General features: G+C 37.6%; 1 protein-coding gene across 4 annotated transcripts in view; it reads right to left on the reverse strand.

The window, feature by feature from the left end:
- The window catches only part of LOC138713546 (uncharacterized), a 226,985-nt gene that overhangs the window by 81,558 nt on the left and 122,973 nt on the right, over window positions 1-22,454 (reverse strand). For 3 of the 4 annotated variants that reach the window (XM_069845709.1, XM_069845711.1, XM_069845712.1), the window contains one exon: window positions 1,744-1,980. The exons of the other annotated variant lie outside the window; for it this stretch is intronic. In XM_069845709.1, the coding sequence (XP_069701810.1) occupies window positions 1,744-1,980 (237 nt within the window). The remainder of the gene's footprint in view (window positions 1-1,743; window positions 1,981-22,454) is intronic. 4 annotated transcript variants of the gene reach the window in all.

Genomic DNA, 22,454 nt, shown 5'->3' on the forward strand with positions numbered 1-22,454 from the left:
GGCTCTCTCATCAAAGATGTCAACATAGCATTAATGTTTAGATGTGGTGAGGTGCAAAAATTCTCTATTATGTGGTTAGAGTTCTCGGGATTCCTCGATTGATCAGAGAGATAGGGGGTTATTGCAGGAAATCTGATTCAGGGAGAATATGACCAACTTCGACTCGTGATGACTGCTTTGTACTGAATACATTAAGAGATGGTCATTCCACAGCTGTTGAGATCAGAAGAGCCCTCCAGGAAATAAGACAAATTAAGTGAAGTGAGATAACTGTAAAAAGACATATGGAGGAATCTGGGCTGATGACCAGAAAACCAGCTGCAGGGATTCACAGGTCGAGAATTGTCCCAACAACATCGTGTTGAATGCTTACGTTTTGCTTGGAGTCACGCTAATTGGAATCTGGAGAAATGGTGACAAGTACTGTTCACAGATGAATTGAGGTTTGGTTTATGGTCCCCAGATGGACATGAAAGATTTTAAAGAAGACAAGGAGAAAATTTTTCTCAATATATTGCATTTCTTTTGAAGCTCTCACAGAACTCGTTTTCAATTATGGAGCTTCTATGCCTGGTCAAAGGTATATTGACGAGATTCTAATTGAGCACGTAGTATCATATACCCTATTTATTTATTGGTGAAGAGTTCCTGTTAATGCATGACCATGCCAGTCCTCATGGTACAAAGAGAGTGGATAAGTTCCTTCACGATGTTGGATTGAATAAATGGCATGGTCAGCACGAAGTCCCAACATTAACTCTATTGAACAGGTGTCGAACAAGGCTATGAAAGTAAATTGGAAGTTGTCTACCTCCTCAAAGCAATTTACATTAGCTCCAAAATGCTCTAAGTGTAGACTGGAACAGCATCGACCAGACTGCCATTCAGAATCTGAACAAAGAGTTGAATCGGCAAATCGAAGCAGTCATTCAGTCATTCAGTCAAGGGGAGGCAATACCCGCTATTAGCAACACTTGGGTGGTCACAAAATCAATGAAATGTTTGGGAGGAAATTGATACTTTTGCAAATTTGCTACAAGTTTTAATGATATCCACTGCTTGCTGTTGAAAATAATAATAAAAAAGACTTTTTTGTTTCCTTAGAAGCATTGTTTTCGTCATTTCATAATGAGTTTTCCTGGTTATGACTTCATAATAAAAAAAAGGGAAACTGTAGGTGGCCCAGTATTTTTTCTGGTGAGTGTATATATCACTTTGTTTTTCCTTCCATATAGCTTCAGTATTCCAGTAATTGTGTCAAAATATAACGAACACTGTCTGGAACATATGCCCTACTGTTGACTCGAGCCACAGCCTACTGAACTTAACCTTCAGTCAGACAGTAGATTTACAATTCAGATAATATATTTGACACGTACATGAACGCGAATAATATTTCCAGAAGGAAACTTTAATGTAAAAGGAAAAAAGAGTCAATGTATGTCCTGAACCTGCTAATAAAGTTGTCTCACCCGTACAATACTGCATGGCAGTGATTAACAAAATACAGCCAATACCAGCACCTCAATACCGTGTAACATAGCCAAAAATTTACGGCCATAATCGTTAATTTTCATTTATTTACAATTAAGTAATTTCATCGTCATAAACCAATTTTAAAGATTTCGGAACTATTTTCATGAGTTTTTCTTTCTCCTATAAAATTTATACTTTGTCATACGGTATTAGTTCTTAAGCGACAATATTTAATTACATATGTTATCAAAATGACTAAACTTATACCTTGAAACAAAGAGATCGAAGTCCATTATCATCTACAAGCCAAGATGATGTAGCATCAAGATGTCGCAGATGTGGACAATGGTGTCCCAAGATTCTTAGAATTTCATTGTCACATATAGAACGCAGGACAAGTGAACGAAGATTTGCTGCCAGTCCACCTCTCAAGACACGGTGAAAGGTGAGATTAGCTGATGAAACTGTTTCTATATCGCCTGTACGACGAGGATCCAGTCGAACCTGTGTATTACATGTGCTTTTAAAAATGGTGAAATATTCAAACAATTACTATATTATAAGGCTTTGTAACAAAATACATAACTATTTTCGAAGCACTGTAACTAACATCACAAACTCTTACAAAAGCAGAGCATCAGAGGTCTGCATCAGGTAAAGCTACAGCTCAGCCAGATCAAGACTCTACTACATTGGATCCATACTGAACTGGATATGCACGTGCCTGAACCCATTTGAATTCTGACACCCAACTTCAAATCTGATTAAAAAAGAGCTAGGTTCTGCGAGCAGTGATAGTGTGTGACTGCTGAAAAATTATTTCATGTTGCAGCATTAAAACTGTATTAATTTAACAATCTTCCCCTCATATGCAACAATTCCTCAAAAGAAACATTTTAAATGAGATATAATTGTAATAGAACAATACAAAATAAGTCTCTGTATTTTGTGACGAACTTCAATCTAGGCAGTCAACTCCATCTCAGTTTACAGTAGTATTTGAGACTATTTTCCAGTCTTCCAATATCCTGCCTGAGAAGAAATTTCGAATAGCGAACACATTAAACTATACAGAACTCGGTAACATTATAAGTGTTTTTACTAGAAATAGTATCACAAAGAAACAAAAAGGAAAAAAAAATGTAATTAAGATAAGTACATAACAGTTCTTTTGTACTTGGACTCTACTGTATATAGAACATAGGTTTAAAAGAAAGAATAACAGTCATATTTCCATTGCTCCCCTACCTCGAAAGGCAGGTTCAAAATAAACTATGTATCTTATAATTTATTTGTTTGTAGTATGTACCTTATGTCAAGCATGGAAATACAGATTGTAAATAAAGAATAATATCTTATTATTAATACTAATATAATAATATTACATCAGTGTTAATGTAACTGCCACCTAACACTTCACACAATGATACTTTGTGTGTCCTAATTATTACAGATTCTTAAGATATTTGTGATAGCTGTTAAGAAACAAAAATTAATCAACATGCTCGGAACTTAGTCTGGACCTACATTCCTGGATTATTTTCGCTGCGGCACTGAAAACACACTCACAAAAATACTTTTCCATCATTTCAAGTAAATGATCACCTTCAAAAAGTAGCTTGCATTAACAGGTAAGTATAGGGAAACTTCGTCATGACACTGTCTTCTGTGTCATCCCATCATTTGTCTTGTCCCCAACCATGTATGAGGCCACCACCTTTAGAGTTTCCAGGCAGCATTTCGCACATCTCTCCCCCTCTTTTTTCTTTTTTATTCAGAAATCATTCTCAGATAACAGGAAGGTGGTGTAAGAAACATTGCAGTTTTGTGATTCATTCCAAGTTTTACCTTATCATAAAAGAATTGTACACTTGCTGTGTTACTGGGTAGTTGGGCATATTGGAAACTATTTTTGAGAGATATATAGGCGAGAAGGCAATAGTTTGCTCACATTGCAGTTTATGGGTCTCTTTCTCAAAGGGCTTCAGAAAACGTATCAGACATATGTGAAATCTCTCTACAGTTCTATTGTGCTCAAATACTGTCTAAGTAAGACGAGACAGACTTCAACATGATGGTCTTGAGTTCCAATATGTTTCACATTCTTGATATAAGTATTTTTCCAGTTTTGCCATAAGCCTGCCTGACTGATGTAAGATACAATACCTTTGAAAATGTTAAGTTATTCTATTACTTGTTTGTTCTGTTTCATCCAGTAATTGGTGTCAAAAGTATGTCGTAATACAATAGCCAAAACATGGGCAAGATATGTTTCACATTGGTATCACTGGAAGCCACACAATATGTTAGAGCCCTGGTCAGTGACTCATGTCAACTTAGCAAGTTCCTCTTCGTTTATTCTCAATAATGCAAATTACACTAGCACCTCCTGTGGATTTTTGCTACAGATTTTGGCTCATCCGAGAATTTGTGAAGAAAAAGAACCCTACTGAACTACTGATTAGTTGCCAATCATTTATAATAAAATATTACCTGAAGAAACCGAAACAATTCTAAGAATGAATAAACAAATAAATTTAACATTTTTTTTACATATTTAATTATTTTGATCTCTTTATGTTTACTAAGTAATTCTTGATGAATAGTTCAGTCATTATTACTTTATTTTGTTCAATGACAATGCACAGTAACTGTCAGATAATGAACCTCTCTGTAATCGGTTCATACACATATCTGTCATGGCCCCACATGTCCATGGCTTGACTGCATCGACAATTTCTGTCAGTATGAGCATTCACACATTAGCAGCAGTACCCTAAAGTGATTGAGACACAGTAGTAAGATGAGGGATGAGTTCCTTTGCGTTCACCTTTCCAATTGTCTTCTGGATATTGTTTATGAAACCTTGCCCTTCCACAGCATAGGACAGCTTCACATCTATGGTGACGTACTGTAGGACTATGTTCTTGTAAGGCTCATGCACCTTCAGTGGCAAGGTCACAAGTCTTGCCAAGCACATAGTAAAGAAAAAACATTAGCAAATAAATTTCAGGCATATCACTAACTCCAGTAAGGGATGGGAACGGAGACGGATAGTCACTGAGTTACTATTATACTAAAAATTTACACAGCAATGAGATATAACTTTTAACGGATGTGTTACCAAATGTTTGTAAACAGAGTTTCCATAATTTTATTGTGACTCAAATAACTTGTTGCGATGTTTTCAATGTTCGAATTGAACTGCCCTGCTCCCAACCCTATTATAGCATTGAAATATGAATATAAGTAAACAGACAGTCATAAAAACAAGAGACAATAAATATTTTCACAACACTAACCTGTTATTTATGTCTTCGTCTGATTTTGTGAAAATCAGAAGTATGTCCGACCAAATTTCTATTTCCCAACTTGGAGTTGTAATATACTAGTACAAGTATATGCATACACTTAACACTCTGAGCAAATACCGAGACGATAATTTGTTTTTGTCTGCTAAAACATAAAACTGATCCCAAATTTTGCATTTTGCTCTTGAACTGGGGTTGGGTATGTGAATTAATTATGCAGTTTTAAGTCTTTCTAGAAGTTCAAAAAGCGAAATCTCAGTGTGGCTAGACATGGTCACAATATTGTCAAAAAATAACTGTTTAGTTCTAGCAAGTGGAGTCCTGTACCTAATCTCAGTAGTCCTGTTTCTTACTGATCAGAGAACTACTGCAACATGAAAAATACATGATGTCAAAACGTGTCTGTACTATCATGCTGCTTGCGTAATTCCTTTGCTAGCACAAGAAATCAAACCTGACTAAACACGACCAATGCAGACCTCTGTACAGGATGCATATGTAGAATTTTATTTTCACTTCACTACTATATATGGTAGATCAAAATGTGAGTAAAACACTATGCAAATTCATGGCTATAGTATTAAATTTATTGCCCTGCTGGATCAATATGTGATTAGTAGACATCAGGTATTATAATACATGCCTATTTTTTCACTGAAATCATATTCGCATTAATACTTCTGGCATAAATACACTGGAGGCTTTTTATGCTGCCTAAAATGTTTATTTGACATGTTACACTCTGTTTTATTGTCACATTGTCTAAATTACCATTTTGTTATGACTTTTATGTAAATATTCATACCTTTCTAAATTTAGTTGCTTTAAAACACATCAATCAGAAAAGATTTGCAGTGACTACAATTGATGTCCATTACCATTCTTTTCAAAGAAAGGTAGTTAGTTAGTTTTGTATTTAAGTGAATGATTATTGCACTATTATTCAAAAACATTTCCATTCCAAATCTTCTTTATTATAAAGAAATTAAAGACAAACACATTCATTCGATCATTGAGTGAATGAACAGTCTCCAGTTAACTTAATCAACACCTAAATAACCTGTGAATTGTGAGATTCATGCTAGGAAGAAATCTATGAGTCACTGGTCTAGCAAAGGTAGTAGGCATATTTGTCTGATGATCCGAAGCTGCACTCAGGTATGGATTCAATTCCTGCTTGGATAGATTACCTGCTTGGGTTTTCCGAGATTTTTCTCCAAGCATAAGGCGAATGTCAGGTAATCTATGGTGAATTCTCGGTCTCAATCACCGAAATATCATTTCACAATCACCAATTCGAACAAAGCTAAATAACCTAGTGGTTTATACAGCATCATTAAATTAAAATATATATATATATTTTACCAAAAATAAAGTCTTACCAAGTTCCACTGGAAACTTACAGCAACAGACTACAAAACATACTTGGATTTACTTAAAATGGGAGAATATTATGATGAAAGATGTATAGAACAGAGAAAAATTCTCCCCGGCACTGGGACTCGAACCTGGGTTTTCAGCTCTACGCGCTGACTCTTTATCTACTAAGCCACACTGGATTCCAGATCTTATGCCGGATCGAATCCTCTCGGTTTAAGTTCTACCTCTCAGTTTTCCCTTTGGTGGCCTACCCTCATGTACTGTGTCACAGAATATCTGACAGTGGCACAATGTCCAACTATGTACAAAGGTGCATTCATTATGAGTGACTAAGTGGCCGGGATCTGACAGGAGAGCGCCGTCTTGAATCACTAAGTGATTACTTATACATACATTATTATGATGTACCGAAATACATATAATATTTCCGTGCAGGAATTCTGTATTATCATATGATGAAGGATGGACAGACCAGAGAAAAATTCTCTCCAGCACTGGGACTCAAATCTGGGTTTTCAGCTCTATGTGCTGACACTTTATCTACTAAGCCACAGCAGTGCCGCAAAGAATTTTTCTCTATTCTATCCATCCTTCATCATATGGTAATGCAGAATTCCTGCGCGGAAATATCATTTATGTACTTCGATACATCATAATAAAATGATATGCATAACTAATCACTTAGTGATTCAAGACGGCGCTCATACCATCAGTTCCCAGCCACTTAGTCAGTTGTAATGAGTGCACCTCTATACATAGTGCGTTGGACATTGTGCCACTGTCATATATTCTGTGACACAGTATATGAGGGTAGGCCACCAAAGGGAAAACTGAGAGGATTCGATCCGGCATCGGAACCGGTGTGGCTTATTGGATAAAGCGTCAGCACATAGAGCTGAAAACCCAGGCTTGAGTCCCGGTGCTAGAGAGAATTTTTCTCTGTTCTATCCATTCTTCATCATATGGTAATGCAGAATTCCTGCGCGCATATATCATATGTGCTTTGGTACATCATAATAATTCAAATGGGAGACTAATTTTATTTTTGTCAATATTGTCACAAGGAGGTATGTAAAATAATATTTTTTAATAAAATTTGTAATATAATATATTTTATGTTTTAATTTTTCATTTTGCAAGTTTCTCAAAATTCAAATTAAGTATTTTATACAGAGTGTTTCCGAATTGGTGTTACAAACTTTCAGGGATGATGGCTAATGGTACATGTATCAATTTGAGATAAGGAACCATGGTCCGGAAATGACTGAGTCGAAAGTTATGAGCAAAAATAGTTGTGTGAAAATGGAATTGTAATTTGGCACCATGTGCCCTCCTTCCCTTAACTTTTGGAACAATCATGTTAAAATGGTATGGGCCGGATGTCTCCTACGTGGGTACTTGGCCCGATACAATCTGTGAGCTTGTCTACTGTTCCCATTGGCTCATCCATATTCGAAAATCTGCTTATTCCACTCTCGTCCCTCCTCCATTTCACTAGGACTGATCGACTGTACAAGTTGCAGTGCCGGTCGATCAGTCCTAGTGAAATGGAGGAGTACACTAGAGCGGAATAAGCAGACCTGATTTTCGAATACGGATGAGCCAATGGGAACAGTAGACAAGCTCACAGATTGCATCAGGCCAAGTACCCACGTAGGAGACATCTGGCCCATGCCATTTTAACATGACTGTTCCAAAAGTTAAGGGAAGGAGGGCAAGTGGTGCCAAATTACAATTCCATTTCCACACAACTATTTTTGCTTATAACTTTCGACTCAGTCATTTCCGGACCATGGTTCCTTATCTCAAATTGATACATGTACCCTTCGCCATCATCCCTGAAAGTTTGTAACACCAATTCAGAAACACTTTGTATATAGCCAATTTCCACAGTTTATAGAAACGAGCTCCATATTCCTCTGTGGCAGAACATGTTGTTTAATGTCTGACATCTAGCAATGAAGCAATTAGCGCTCTTGCTGTCCAGTATTTTTGAATTAGGTCTTACTCTCCAGACAGTGGAGCAACATCATCAGCTTCTCTGTATCTAAATAAAATGTTATACAGATCACCATATCAATGAGGTTAAAAATAATTGATAGTTTAGTTTTGTATTCGAGTGTAGGCTCGGATCTCCGAACATGGAAGGAACTGCCGCCTTGGCCACGTAGATAAGTCAGCTGTAGCTGAACATGCTTATCTGGAAGGTGAACACAAAATTAGGTTTGAAGACACTGATAAACTTAGCAACACTCCACATTTCTACGTGAGATTACATTGACAGGCGACTGAAATATATACACACAAGAACAATTTCAATCGCAAAGAGGAAGACCTCAAGGTTAATAAAGCCCTGGTATCCGGCATTAAGAAAGACGAACATCAAACCTGCCCGTCAAGCATAATCGAGTAACACAATCCCGAGCGTGGACCATGAAGACAACAGCAAGCCCATCCGCCAAGCACAACCGAGTAATACAACCCCGAGAGCCACGCCCCCCTCACACACTATATAAACACGACGATGCAGCCAGCGCAGACTGTCATCAGCATGCACAGCAGAACCGGTCGCACCAGTATTCTACACCACTGAAGATGTTCACCGCAGCAGTGAACGAAACGTTTGGTCACACAACCAACGACCACAGCCTGATAATCCGAAAAACTTTTCTCCAGTTTAGTTTTGTAATTCATGCTGACTGCTGGATGAAATAGAGGTTATATTCATTTCTTTAATTCATTCAAGAAACTTCTATGGAAAAAGCAGACAATGTGAGTTCTTCACAAAACTTAGAGTAGATATGAATAATTTCGAGGGAAAAATTGTTCCGGAGCCGGGTATCGAGTATCGAGTTTAGAGTAGATAATTCAGCATAAAGTGCCTTGAAAGGGAGGGTCTTTTATTCGGTAAATTTAATTTCATTTGAGGGTTTGCTTCTCGCTCATGTGTTACAGCAGTTACCTTACTTCAAACTTTACTGTTAGTACTACTTTCGTCACTTTTCAAGCGTCGAAGGTGTCGGCAATGTTTGTAGTGCTTCACGCATCGCGTGTCGCTTGTTTAGCGCAAAAATGACACAGTGAATGTCAGTCGAATTATTCAGCTGTTACAAATTCATTTTTAACATATACTATTACTTTATAGTAAAGGTCTAAAATTATATTTCAAGATCCAAATTCATTGAGACATACATTTTTCTTTTAAGATACTAAAATCAGAGATGTGTGATTACAAAATTACCCAAACTCAGAGATACCTATATCTGTCATTATTACATTTCTTGTACATATACATCTTGATTGTAACATAACTTTTAACAATATATCACTTAGGAATATATATATATATATATATATATATATATATATATATATATGGCTTTCACAAGTTAACTTGAACTAACAAGGGAACCCTGTCATTCCTGCTTCCAAATTCCATAACATTTTCACAGTACGTAACAATTGGTAGGAAAAGACCATACATTACTTATTACGTTCCGCAATCGTCTGTAAGACATTTTAATTCGCTGTAATTGTTCACGTTTTGTATATTATTGCCTGCTATCTATGCAACCCGTCAATCACCAATGTTCGGCGTGACGTCTGTGTATACAAACAGTTCTGGAACCATTGCAATTCTAGTATGGCTCACAGATGGTACGGTTTCAAGACCTACACTACTGTGGAAATTCTGAAGCAGAAAGTTTCGCGTGATTTTAAATTCGTCTATCTAGAGCCATCCACTTTCGACAGACGTATTGCTGAGCAGTTGTATGACATAATTTTGTAGTATAGAAGTATAGTATTTATTAGTTGTCATTATAGCAAAAGCTAATGACATTGTCAAATTACACGTGTGAAATTATTGTGCAAAAATGAAAATAATTCTATTACAACATTAAACATAAAACACAATGATCACAAATACTCCTTAGAGTTAACAATTGAGAGTCAAGATTATCAAAAATAGCCTAATATCTAGATGAAAATTGTAACACACTGATCACAAATATTATTTGATTTGCTCCGTTTATATACAATAAAACAAGAATTAACTTAACAATTTATGAGAATTTCCTAATATATTACAAAATAATAATAAACAGAGCCTTTGGTGTGACAGTAATGCAACAGAGAGCTGCTCTTCTGATATAGAAGAAACATGCTTAAAAACAACTTCCCTAGAGGAGTGCCCAGGTAGTTCAAGTTCTTACCAAATCTCTCCTTCTATATATTCATGGCGAAGTGTAAATGAACAGTTTTCATAAAAAAAAAACAATGAATTCCGTATAAAAAGTTATGAAAGAACAAAAGAAGACTATGAATGCGATTGTAAGGAAATAAAATTTCGCGAAAAAAGGTGTTAGATTATAGACTTTATGGATAAAGGTAGAAACAAGACAAATAAATTAAAAACATACTACTACATGTTTTAGACGTTCAAGGAGATATGTCATGTCCATTATTGGCATTTATGGGAATCGGCAAAAGAAGCCACTATGCGAGTGGAACTAATAAACTTTGAAGCATGTAGTGTATTCATAAAGTCTTTTAAACGGCATTTAAAGATAACATCAATAAGAATTACGATATTCGTTACGAAACGTGATGCAGACGACGTCTCTTCCATTATAAATCGTGATTTTGTTCAGGAAATACAACAATACATTGATAATAATGACACTGAAGAAGGCTCTGTGTTCAACACCAGTTAGAGCCGTTTCTAATATGAACTCATTGCCAATCGTACATTATCAATTGCTACTACTGTATTAAAGCAATTGTGCAGTGAGTTGCGTCTAACACACATTCCTATACAATGCAGTCGATTGTGATCATGTAAGAGAAATTAGGACAAAAATTGTTTATATGCTTCCAGGAATCTGGTGGCAGATTTGGAAAACAAGTTGCAGAAAGTATCAGATCTCATATACCACCGAACATTGTCATTGTAGTGGCAGCGGTAAATTGTCCACTGATCCGATCATTTCATGGACGAGTCAAAGTGATGCCACATTACAGTCAAGAGCCTTTTCGGATGATGTGAATCTGTGTATTAAAGTAATACCGCAAAAAACTACGCGTTACTGACAGTCGATGTTTAATTCTTCCATCAGTACAATTAATTTGCACGAATAATTCCCCAGGTGCGGAGAGTAGGCACCAAATCCGCAGGAAATAATAATATTCATCCTACAAACGAAAAGTTTCTTTTATAATTAGATCAGCTCTCCGATATATTCTCTCATGTTATGCATGCCAAACTTCTGGTTACTTGTTGCAAGAACATAAAATATGTTTCAGAAATGGCTGGATGCAATCTTCAACACAGTCTCTGAATGTGGCACTGAAATGTGTATGAAAGATGTCCTTATGTGTGTAGCGGGTATGATATCCATCTCTGCTTTCAGGACACTGTTCTGGAGTTATACTACCACGCACAAGATTAATGATAAAATGTAAGACTTATATATCAATTAATCGTATCTCACTTTACTCCTCTTTTTCAAATAGCTAATATATCGTCTTATAATATCAATTTTTGTTTTCCACCTGTGCTTATCTTAATATTTGGATTTATATTAACGTTTTCGACACTCGGTGTGTGTCATCTTCAGATATGGGGTCTATGTCATTGTGTGTTGTGAAGACCTAGATTCTTAATTATGTTGTGGGTTGTTCACTTGTGTATGACCTTTCATGATTTCTTAATTTAGCTAAAATTACTATAAGCAGTGTGTGGTTGGTTGTCATGATTCTGTTAAATTCTATCTTTTGAAAACCCATATAGGACAATAGAAAATTATGTTAAAACCATTATTATGACATATAACTTAAATATAAACAAGTAAAATATATACACTATAAAAACACTGTAAAACACTGTATACACTATATCACTTTTATCACATATATGGTTGGCTGTGTTGGCCTGTTATATCGTTAAAATTGGGTTGTTTTTACTGTTCTTGGTAAAAACTATCTTATTGACGCACTTTCACTGGTTTTCCATAGTAATGTATGTTGGAGTTTTTGATGTTCAAGTTGATTACTGTGAATCGTGGATGCTGTTATTGAGTACTTAGACGTATATAATACAAGCTATTTTCTGTTGAGTCCGCTGTCTAGTATGGCCATGTGTGTCATACACAAGTGAACAACCCACAACATAATTAAGAAGCTAGGTCTTCACAACACACAATGACATAGACCCCATATCTGAAGATGACACACACCGAGTGTCGAAAATGTTAATATAAATCCAAATATTAAGATAAGCACAGGTGGAAAACAAAAATTGATATTATAATACAGTGAGCTTATCGGCATCTCCAAAATGAAACTAATATATCGTCACTCGAGTTCTTAACTGTCCTAACTCCACAAAACTTGATTCTGAGAAAACAGTGATTGTAGGTTATGAATGCTAAAAAATGTTTATAGTGAAGTTACAGAAAAATCAAATACGGTACACAACAATTTGATATTAGTTACGAAATACTTATTGAGCACTAAAACAAGTATTTTCACTGGTACATAATGACTGTATTGTAAACAAATGTATTAGAGATAGAACCTATGACAATATAAAAGTCAAAATCCTTTAACTACCAGATGGTGTATATCCAAAACACTACTAATGTCTACTTGTTAACATGTTTTAAACACATTTGTGTAAAATTGTACATCAACTGTCGGCATATAGGGATACATTGACATAAGATCTTTAACTTTTGCAGAAGGAATACTCACGTGACTGGTACAAGGAAAATACTGGGCATGGTTAAATTCATATTATTCCCATCAGAAGATGTCACAAAATGTGCTCTTGTTGATTTTTGTTTAAAAAGCTTTACAGTTATAGTTTAACCTATACTTCATTACAAAATATTTTCTTTATTGTAAACAATATGTTTAACTTTACAATAAGGTATAGTAGAGAAATTCATGCATTTCGAAATAGCCAGCTTATAATTAAAAAAGTCTTTAGTCATCATTTCATGTACAATTAGGTGCACTTTGTGAGTCTGAAATGCTTTAAGGTTTCTTATTAATGACACTGGGCTAAATTTTAGTTTGTTTTCAATGACACTGTGTACTGCATCAATCTCTTGTACAAGACTATGGCTGGGTTCTGAAAACTTCTGTTCTGCGCTGATAATTTTTTTATTGTTACTTAAAAAGTGCAAGAGGGCTATTGACATGATACTGTTTCTATTTTGTGGAACACATGAGTCGGACCAAAGTTTAAATTTTGTAATCTTGGGATTGTTTACACAGATTTTATTGAGAATTGAAACCAGAGCACTAGCAATTTCATTCCCGGCTGTCCCGGGCTGAGAGTCATTCCAAATTGAGCAGTACATTTTTCTATCCACAGAACAAAAAGCTGTTAAATTATAACAGTATAGTTTTCTTTTATAGAAAAAATTTGATACATTTGCTTTAGGTAATGCAAAAGCATTTTTTAGGTCATAACAAACTAATGCTGTGGTTTGATCTCCTGTATTAAAATCCTCTTTTTTTTCGCTTCCCTTCATTTTTTATAAAAATATGGTATATGTTACATTTTACTTCATCATCAGTAGGTTTTACATTACATTTAAATGCCTCACAATGATCACACCTATCTTTTTTAGGCTTAAAGAAACTGAGGTTAAACTCTGTACAAACACCTTTCTATAAATATTCTTTTTAACAGGTTGGCTTGAATACTCTTTGCACAATGAATACATGCGTGATATATTCAAATTTGAATCCAGATAATGACGACTTGATGAGGCTCGACAGTAATGAGAATCAATTACTGGAAATGACTTTATATGCTTTCGAACTTCATCAAGTTGTTCTTTTGGAATACCCCTGTGTGTATGTTTTTCTTTGGTGGGGGAATGAGTACACCAGTTTCTGCATTTATTACATTATCAAAACAATGATAAAACCTTTCCTGGCTAATATCAAGGGTGCTTAGAATATATTCTTCACACACTCTCAGTAACTCATCGTTAACTTAAAAATAATACCAATTATAGTATCGTCCTTTCTTCCAGCATTACGCTCTTGTTCATCTCCATTGCAGCCATTTTGTTTACATAATCACATGACTGTATATTGTACTATGATTGGCGTTTGGAGATACACCCATTAAGAATTCAAATTACTCTTACTTTGGGAGTTAGAACTAAAACGAATTGTAAATTTAAACTTTGGTTTACTACATTTTCATGTTTCATGAAAAATTTATATTCTTTAGGGGAGAGTCGGGTAGTATCGGACAGTGAGTTTCTTTCATCTACCACACGATGATAGTACCTGATTGACATGGTTACATTTCTGTGATGTCGCATAGAGAAACGTAACCATGTCATTCAGGTACTACCATATGGTAGTAGATGAAAGAAACACACTGTCCGATACTACCCGACTCTCCCCTATGTCTGTAAGTCTCGGACGGATAAAATAACTCAATTTTTTAAAAAATTGGACTTAGAACCATTAAGAACTCGAGTGACGATATCACTGTCTCTATTTCATTTGAACTAAAACTAGTCGACAGCATATTACAAAATCAAATATCACCAGTATAGTTATTTCCTTTGATGTGCTATGACGTAATATGACGAACTAACCACCTCCACTGTCTCCTCCTTCAGAGAAAGCAGTTATGAGCACATGTATTGTGCTGTTGCGTGCATAAGTATCGGGCGTTACTAATGTAAAATAACTAAAACATGTACAAATAATTAAAACGTGTTAGAAGCAATTGTGATATGTAATGAACTGTGTATGGATGTTTCTTACCATAAACTACGTTATGTGAAAATTTTATGGCAACTGGAGGCAGTTCCCTTGTAAGTTTCAAAATACCTTAGTTGACTAATTTCAGCTTGGAGTCACCTTCAGAACTGCGCGGTCCTTGCATCATCTGGTATCTTTGCCCTCGATTAGGGTGCGTTTGTGTTGTGTAGTGTGAAGTCAAATAGTGTGTGTGTGTTGAGGATTTGTTGTGGGTGTATCTGTATATTTCGTATTGTTCTAGTGTGTTTAATTTCTGATTTTTTGGTTAGATATGTAAAATTTCCATATCTTTGTCTATGTTGCTGTAGGTGTGGTTGGTGTTTGTGATGTGTTTTGCGTATTTGGAAGTGATGTGTGATTTGGTTATGGCTGTGATGTGTTCTTTATAACATGTTTTAAATGATCTGCCTGTCTATCCGATGTAGAAGTTATTGCAGCTATTGCATGTAAGTTTGTATACGTCTGTGAGGTTGTATTTGTTTGTGTGTTGAGATGCTTTTGTAGAGTGTTTTGTGTTCTGTATGAGATATTATAGTTTAATTTCTTGAATGAAGATGCGATCTTGTGTGTTTTTGTTTTCGTATGTTAGTGTGATGTATTTTTTGTGTTCTTGTGTTTGTGTTGTATTCCTATGTTTCTTGTGATTATGTTTTGTCTATTTTATTATGTCGTCTATTACGTTGGAATTGTATTCATTTTCTTATGCTATGTATTTATTTCTTCTTTGTAGTCTTGCTGGCTCATTGGTATATTGAGTAGTATCGGTACCGGTATGTGTATGTGTGGTTGTTGTTGTGGATTTCCTGTAGATTTTGAAGGTGTGTTTGTTATCTACTATTGCTATTGTGATGTCTTGGAAGTTTATGGATTTGTTGTTTTCGATTTCTAATGTGTAGTGTAGCTTTGGGTGTATTTTGTTTATGTGTTGATATAGGTTATGAATCTGTCTTTTGTTACCTTTGCATCAGTGGCGGCTCCTGCATATTTCTTAAGAGGAGGAAAGAAGTTAACAGCGCAAAATGACACCTTCTTGAGAGAAACATGCTACAAATTAGCCTACATGCACACATGTAAGACCAGATAGTGTTAGGGTTGGCCTTCCCTTTTGTATAGCAATAATCTGTTTTTGTAAACTGAGTTCCCTAAATTGTCCAAAATATAATATGTTTTTACTTACATTCATTGTTGAATAATTGCACAAATTAACAATTGCAAGGAAGTAGATTCATTTTCCGGGCTGAGAGGCCGTGGTCTATTAGTTGGTTTTATACCAGACGTTTCGTCTGCAACTACGGCAGACATCTTCAGTGGAGTGGTATCCGAGGTCGCAAGACTCTTCTCGGCGTACCTGAGGCAACTGATCCTGTGTCTGGTTGTGCGGGCGTATTTATAGTGCGGCTCGCGGGCCGAGGCCTGTTGTCGCTGCGGTCTGAGCCGCTTTGTTCGCTGCTCCCGTTCTGGGTTCCGTCCTTTTGTTGTAGTGGCTTCTTATCTGTTCTGTTTAGGACCGCGTACCAACACTTGTTTAGCTTTACGCCTTCTTCCTTGCGATTAAAGTTGTTGTTATGTTTATGTATTTCGATCGCTTCTCTATGTAGACGGGGGAAGAAGTGCGTCGTCGTGCTCAAGATGTCCGTGTCCTTGAATCTTATGTTGTGATCGCCCTCTTGATAGGCATGTGCTGCCACTGCCGATTTGTCGATCTGTCCTAAGCGGCAATTCCTATTATGTTCTGTCGGTCTCGTCCTGACGCTCCGCTGTGTAGTACCGATGTAGACCTTCCCGCACGAACACGGAATCCTGTAAACTCCGGCGGACAGCAGCTTATCTCGTTTGTCCTTGGATGACCTCAGCATGTTCCGGATTTGCTTGGTCGGCAGGAAGGTCGTTTCCACTTCATGACGCTTCAGCACCCTGCTGATACGGTCCATCACATTCCTTAAGTAGGGTAGGAAGACCGTGCCCTTCTTAGTCGCTCGTTCCTGTGACCGCATCGACGGTGTTACTCTGGGGCGCATGGCTCTCTTTATCTCCGGCCTTGAGTAGCCATTGGCCATGAGTGCTGTCGATACATGGCTCAGCTCCCGTTGGATGTGTCGTGGCTCGGCTACCCGCCTGGCCCTGTTGATCAGGGTTTTCATCATGGCCCGTTTCTGGCCGGGATGATGATTCGAGGTCTTATGCAGATATCTGTCTGTGTGGGTCGGCTTCCTGTAGACGTCATGACCTAGGGTGCCATCTGTCCTCCTTTGTACCATAACGTCCAGGAAGGGTAACCTGCCGTCCTTTTCCGTTTCCATAGTAAATTGTACTTGCGTATGGAAGCTATTCAACTGACTCAGGAAATCCATCAATGATCGTTCACCATGGGGCCAGATTACGAACGTATCATCGACGTATCTAAACCAGCATGAAGGCTTAAGTGTCGCGGCTTCGAGGATCGACTCTTCAAGAAACTCCATATAAAAGTTGGCTATCATCGGACAGATCGACAAATCGGCAGTGGCAGCACATGCCTATCAAGAGGGCGATCACAACATAAGATTCAAGGACACGGACATCTTGAGCACGATGACGCACTTCTTCCCCCGTCTACATAGAGAAGCGATCGAAATACATAAACATAACAACAACTTTAATCGCAAGGAAGAAGGCGTAAAGCTAAACAAGTGTTGGCACCTGGTCCTAAACAGAACAGATAAGAAGCCACTACAACAAAAGGACGGAACCCAGAACAGGAGCAGCGAACAAAGCGGCGCGGACTGCAGCGACAACAGGCCTCGGCCCGCGAGCCGCACTATAAATACGCCCGCACAACCAGACACAGGATCAGTTGCCTCAGGTACGCCGAGAAGAATCTTGCGACCTCGGATACCACTCCACTGAAGATGTCTGCCGCAGTTGCAGACGAAACGTCTGGTATAAAACCAACTAATAGACCACGGCCTCTCAGCCCGGAAAATGAATCTACATCTATAGACTCCGGCCGTGAAAGCCTACACTGCAAAATTGCAAGGAAATTCACAACCTCGCAGCATTTTTCACGCACACTACAGCATCACACGTGTTGGAAGAGACCAGCTACTAACACGTAACCGGATCCGTTTTACGGAATTAGGAATGAGAAATAATCTGTTAGGAAAGCGAGAACACTGCACCCACCCATGTGGTCTGTGTTGCCACATGTACATTTTACAAGTTCAGTTTCACATGCTTTTGAAGAATGTCAATTCTTGCAAAGCCATACTACCCTTATTGTTCAAAGCTGCCGGTGGCCAATTAATTTTTTTATTTAAAAAATAATGTAATTTGCAGTACTTTCAATTTCAAATATAAGTATTTGTACAAAACTGACAACTTGGCTGTTGCCCTGTCTAGTAGCCAATGAATGGAAGTGAATTTCATGGACCAAAAAATCTGCGATACTAACATAGAACTGCTTCTGTTTTGTTTTATATAAATCCAACTTCAACTCTCAGACATCCTCGAAAGTTTCAAACCATGAATAGTAGCTTATATAAAGTGCAATGAATAATATATTTTTTTATTTATAATTTAAAAAACGTTTATATGGTGTCTTTCATAGCTTTGTGTTAAAACTGTTTTTATTGTGCTTCCTCCTAGATGTGTTACAGTCTGGTTGAATGCAGCATCGTTAAATGGCAGCGATGGTGAGCTTGCTGCAAGACCAGTCGGTTTCTATTTCCCGCCCATGCGCTGATTCAGAGGAGGATGTCCTCCCTATCCATTCATTTACTTGCTTTAAAACTCTGCTTCTTTCTCTGGCCGCTAGCGAGCTGTTGTCTATGTGCGTTAACTGCAGTAAAGGAGGAAAGGATTGCCTTTCCTCCACATAATCAATCTCTCATCCTTCTCATAGCTTTAGGCAGTACATGAGTGCACGTCGTTTAAGGGGGTAGATACACATTTGACTAGTAAAATATTAGTGATCTTAAAAATTCTGCCACCAGGTAACCTTATGCTCTAATGAATTGAAATTTTTTATGGTTGTTGTCCATTATATCTACTATCTTATAGCATTTTAAAATTTTGAAAATAAATGTCACTTATTATAGTAATTATTCTTTAAAAAATATTCTGATCTCTAGGCCATGAAACAGTATTTTCATGATAAATTCCTTAAATATAACAATTTTCACATGTTTCTTGTTTTAAATTGTTCAAAATAACCACATGAAGAAGCTGTAGTAAAATAAATTATTTATCTTTACGGAAAATATTTTTTTTTCTTGGGATACATACAGTAGAACAAAAAATTAAAATTATAGCAATGCATATTTTTTTCCAAAAAATAAAATATAAAAGTAACTGCAAAGATTTTACTACGGCTTCTAGATCTAAACACACTGAACAAGTATGCAAAGTTCCATGCAGATATCTTTAAAACTGTAGAAGTTATGAAGAAAACAGTCTCAAAAAATTAAAGTTACGGGAAACGAGCGACAAACTTACCAATAGGTGGAAAGCTGTGAAGTTCTTCAAAATTCTCCTGCTGCATACACTACTCCCTCCTTATCACTAACTTTGGCTTCTATTTCTAATCTTAGTCTCTTCCTGCACTTCCTGGCTTCTTTTGTAGCTTGTAGAGCCCGTTTATTTGCAGACTGTATCCGAGTTGTGTCCTGCTCCTCCAATGCTTGTAGGCAGTACTTGCCAATAACTAGACCTAACATTTTCATTACTTTTAATCTGGCCTTCATACCATTATTGAAAGTAATTACTGCGTATCATTTACAGCCACTTTCACTATTTTATGACCAGCAAAGCCTACTTTAGGACATATTTTCCATATTTTGGAATTCAGCGACTCATTGTTATTTTGTGTAAAACCACCAACACACCTATTGAGTAAGTCAGTGGACACGAGATTTTTGAACACTGGCTTTATTGCCTCCATGATGGCTGGAGCAAGATTATTCTTGTGTTTGTAGCTGTCCACAGTTTTTTCTTCCACTGCTCGTTGGTAAGGACACCAAGATTCCAGGCCTTTTGGACAGAAATTGTGAACTGGATTGTGATCAGATGACATCTTATGATACCAGATAGCCCAAATTGCAGTTCTCATATTGTCTACTGATCCACAATTAGCTCTAATTGCATTACCATAATATACAGTGAGTGTGTTAATCACTGCATCAGTCAGTCTGTTTCTGCCACCCAATGTTTTACCATCACTCAGTTTTTTCCCTTCCATTGAGTCCTTCAATTTCTTGAGGTTTGTTCTCATCCTCTTCTGCACATGACCAACACACTACTTTTTAATGATTTGCACTTCTGGTCCATAAGGTTGGCCATCGGATACAGCTTTGTAACTCTTTGTGTCCCCATCACTGATGTAGTTTATGTATCTCAGCTTGTGTTTTTTAACACTATGAGAAAAAATCTTTTTCATGCCTTCTACTTCCATGCAGCCTGGACTGCCATCATGGTTTATGCTGCAGTCATTTTCATGAGTCTCCCACCATTCTAAATACTCTATAGTATCCGTTTTATTCTTCCATACCTCACAAGCTTTACAGTGCAGCGAGAGAACATGAGTGTCTAAAACTTTCCCACAAGTGGTTCCAATTACAGTAGCCTACATACACCATGTTGTGAACTGTGGCCTCTGGTAAGCCATGTACCATCGCAACTCACAGAAACATCTCTACTGTTGGTTAGTCTAGCTTCTTCCTCTGCTGCCATACTTATAGATTCATTAGCCACTGCACTTGTTGCATCCAGAATTCTTTGATTGATCATATTATATGTAGTCTTTTCTACAGGCGGTGACAAATTCATAAGTGCACAGAACACCTTTATGCTTGCTAAGCCCTGACCAATGCACCTCATTGCATATATAATTCTTCTATTTACACTATATAGGCTACATTATTATTTTGTCCTAATTTGTAACAGTTGTCAGTTATTTACAAGAAGTAGTCGCTGAACGATTCACATTATTTCCAGGTTAGTTGGATCAACTCATCTAGTGAACGATATAAATCTTTAAAATACTAGGTGTCTCTATCCCTTCTCCTCTTGTTACTTGTGGGCCATCCCAAACCCCGACCTCCACCTCTAAGAGCGCCGGTCCTTATATACCCGTCAGTCAAGGCCTTCTGACAAATAATAGCAATTGACAATAGATACCTCAGTCATGACCTCATAAAATATCCTATCAATTGAATAATCGATCTTGCTACGTACAACATAATTATATTATAGCCTATTATTACCCATTTCAGCGAGTACTGACGACCACTGCAAAATACGATAATTTGGTCCAGGGAGCATTCTCTTTTGGCACAAGGATGATTTATGTAACATGTTTCTAAATTATTAGTCTTTTAAATACCGATACATTCTTTAATTAATCACTGAAAAACACATGTGAATATAGGAAGTGGAGTGAGTACGAAATTATTATTATTTTTGGCGCATCATTTTAAATAACGACAAATAAAAAGGGATTATTAGCAAGTACGTACACTGCGTTTGTCAAATGCGCATCACCATGCTTTTCAAAAGGCACTTTTAAGTGCCCGACACCCCGCTTTTTTCATCATGTGCTACACGTCGGATCATCATCGGGGCTTGCAGCCCCGATACCCCGCTTTTTACATCATGTGCTACACGTCGGATCATCATCGCGGCTTGCAGCCCCGATACCCCGCTTTTTACATCATGTGCTACACGTCGGATCATCATCGGGGCTTGCAGCCCCGATACCCCGCTTTTTTTTCAACATGTACTACATGTCGGATCATCATTGGGGCTTGCAGCCCCGATACCCCGCTTTTTTTTCATCATGTGCTACACGTCGGATCATCATCGGGGCTTGCAGCCCCGATACCCCGCTTTTTACATCATGTGCTACACGTCGGATCATCATCGGGGCTTGCAGCCCCGATACCCCGCCTTTCTTCATGTGCTACACGTCGGATCATCGTCAGGGCTTGCAGCCCCGATACCCCACTTTTTACATCATGTGCTACACGTCGGATCATCATCGGGGCTTGCAGCCCCGATACCCCGCTTTTTACATCATGTGCTACACGTCGGATCATCATCGGGGCTTGCAGCCCCGATACCCTGCTCTTTACATCATGTGCTACACATCGGATCATCATCGGGGCTTGGAGCCCCAATACCCCGCTTTTTACATCATGTCCTACATGTAGGATCATCATCGGGGCTTGGAGCCCCGATACCCCGCTTTTTACATCATGTGCTACACATCGGATCATCATCGGGGCTTGGAGCCCCGATACCCCGCTTTTTACATCATGTGCTACACATCGGATCATCATCGGGGCTTGGAGCCTCGATATCCCGCTTTTTACATCATGTGCTACACGTAGGATCATCATCGGGGCTTGGAGCCCCGATACCCTGCTTTTTACATCATGTGCTACACGTAGGATCATCATCGGAGCTTGCAGCCCTAATACCCCGCTTGCTATGTGCAAAACAATTATATTATAT

The sequence above is a fragment of the Periplaneta americana genome, chromosome 14 (genome assembly GCF_040183065.1).
Source record: "Periplaneta americana isolate PAMFEO1 chromosome 14, P.americana_PAMFEO1_priV1, whole genome shotgun sequence".
Classification (NCBI taxonomy): Eukaryota; Metazoa; Arthropoda; class Insecta; order Blattodea; family Blattidae; genus Periplaneta; species Periplaneta americana.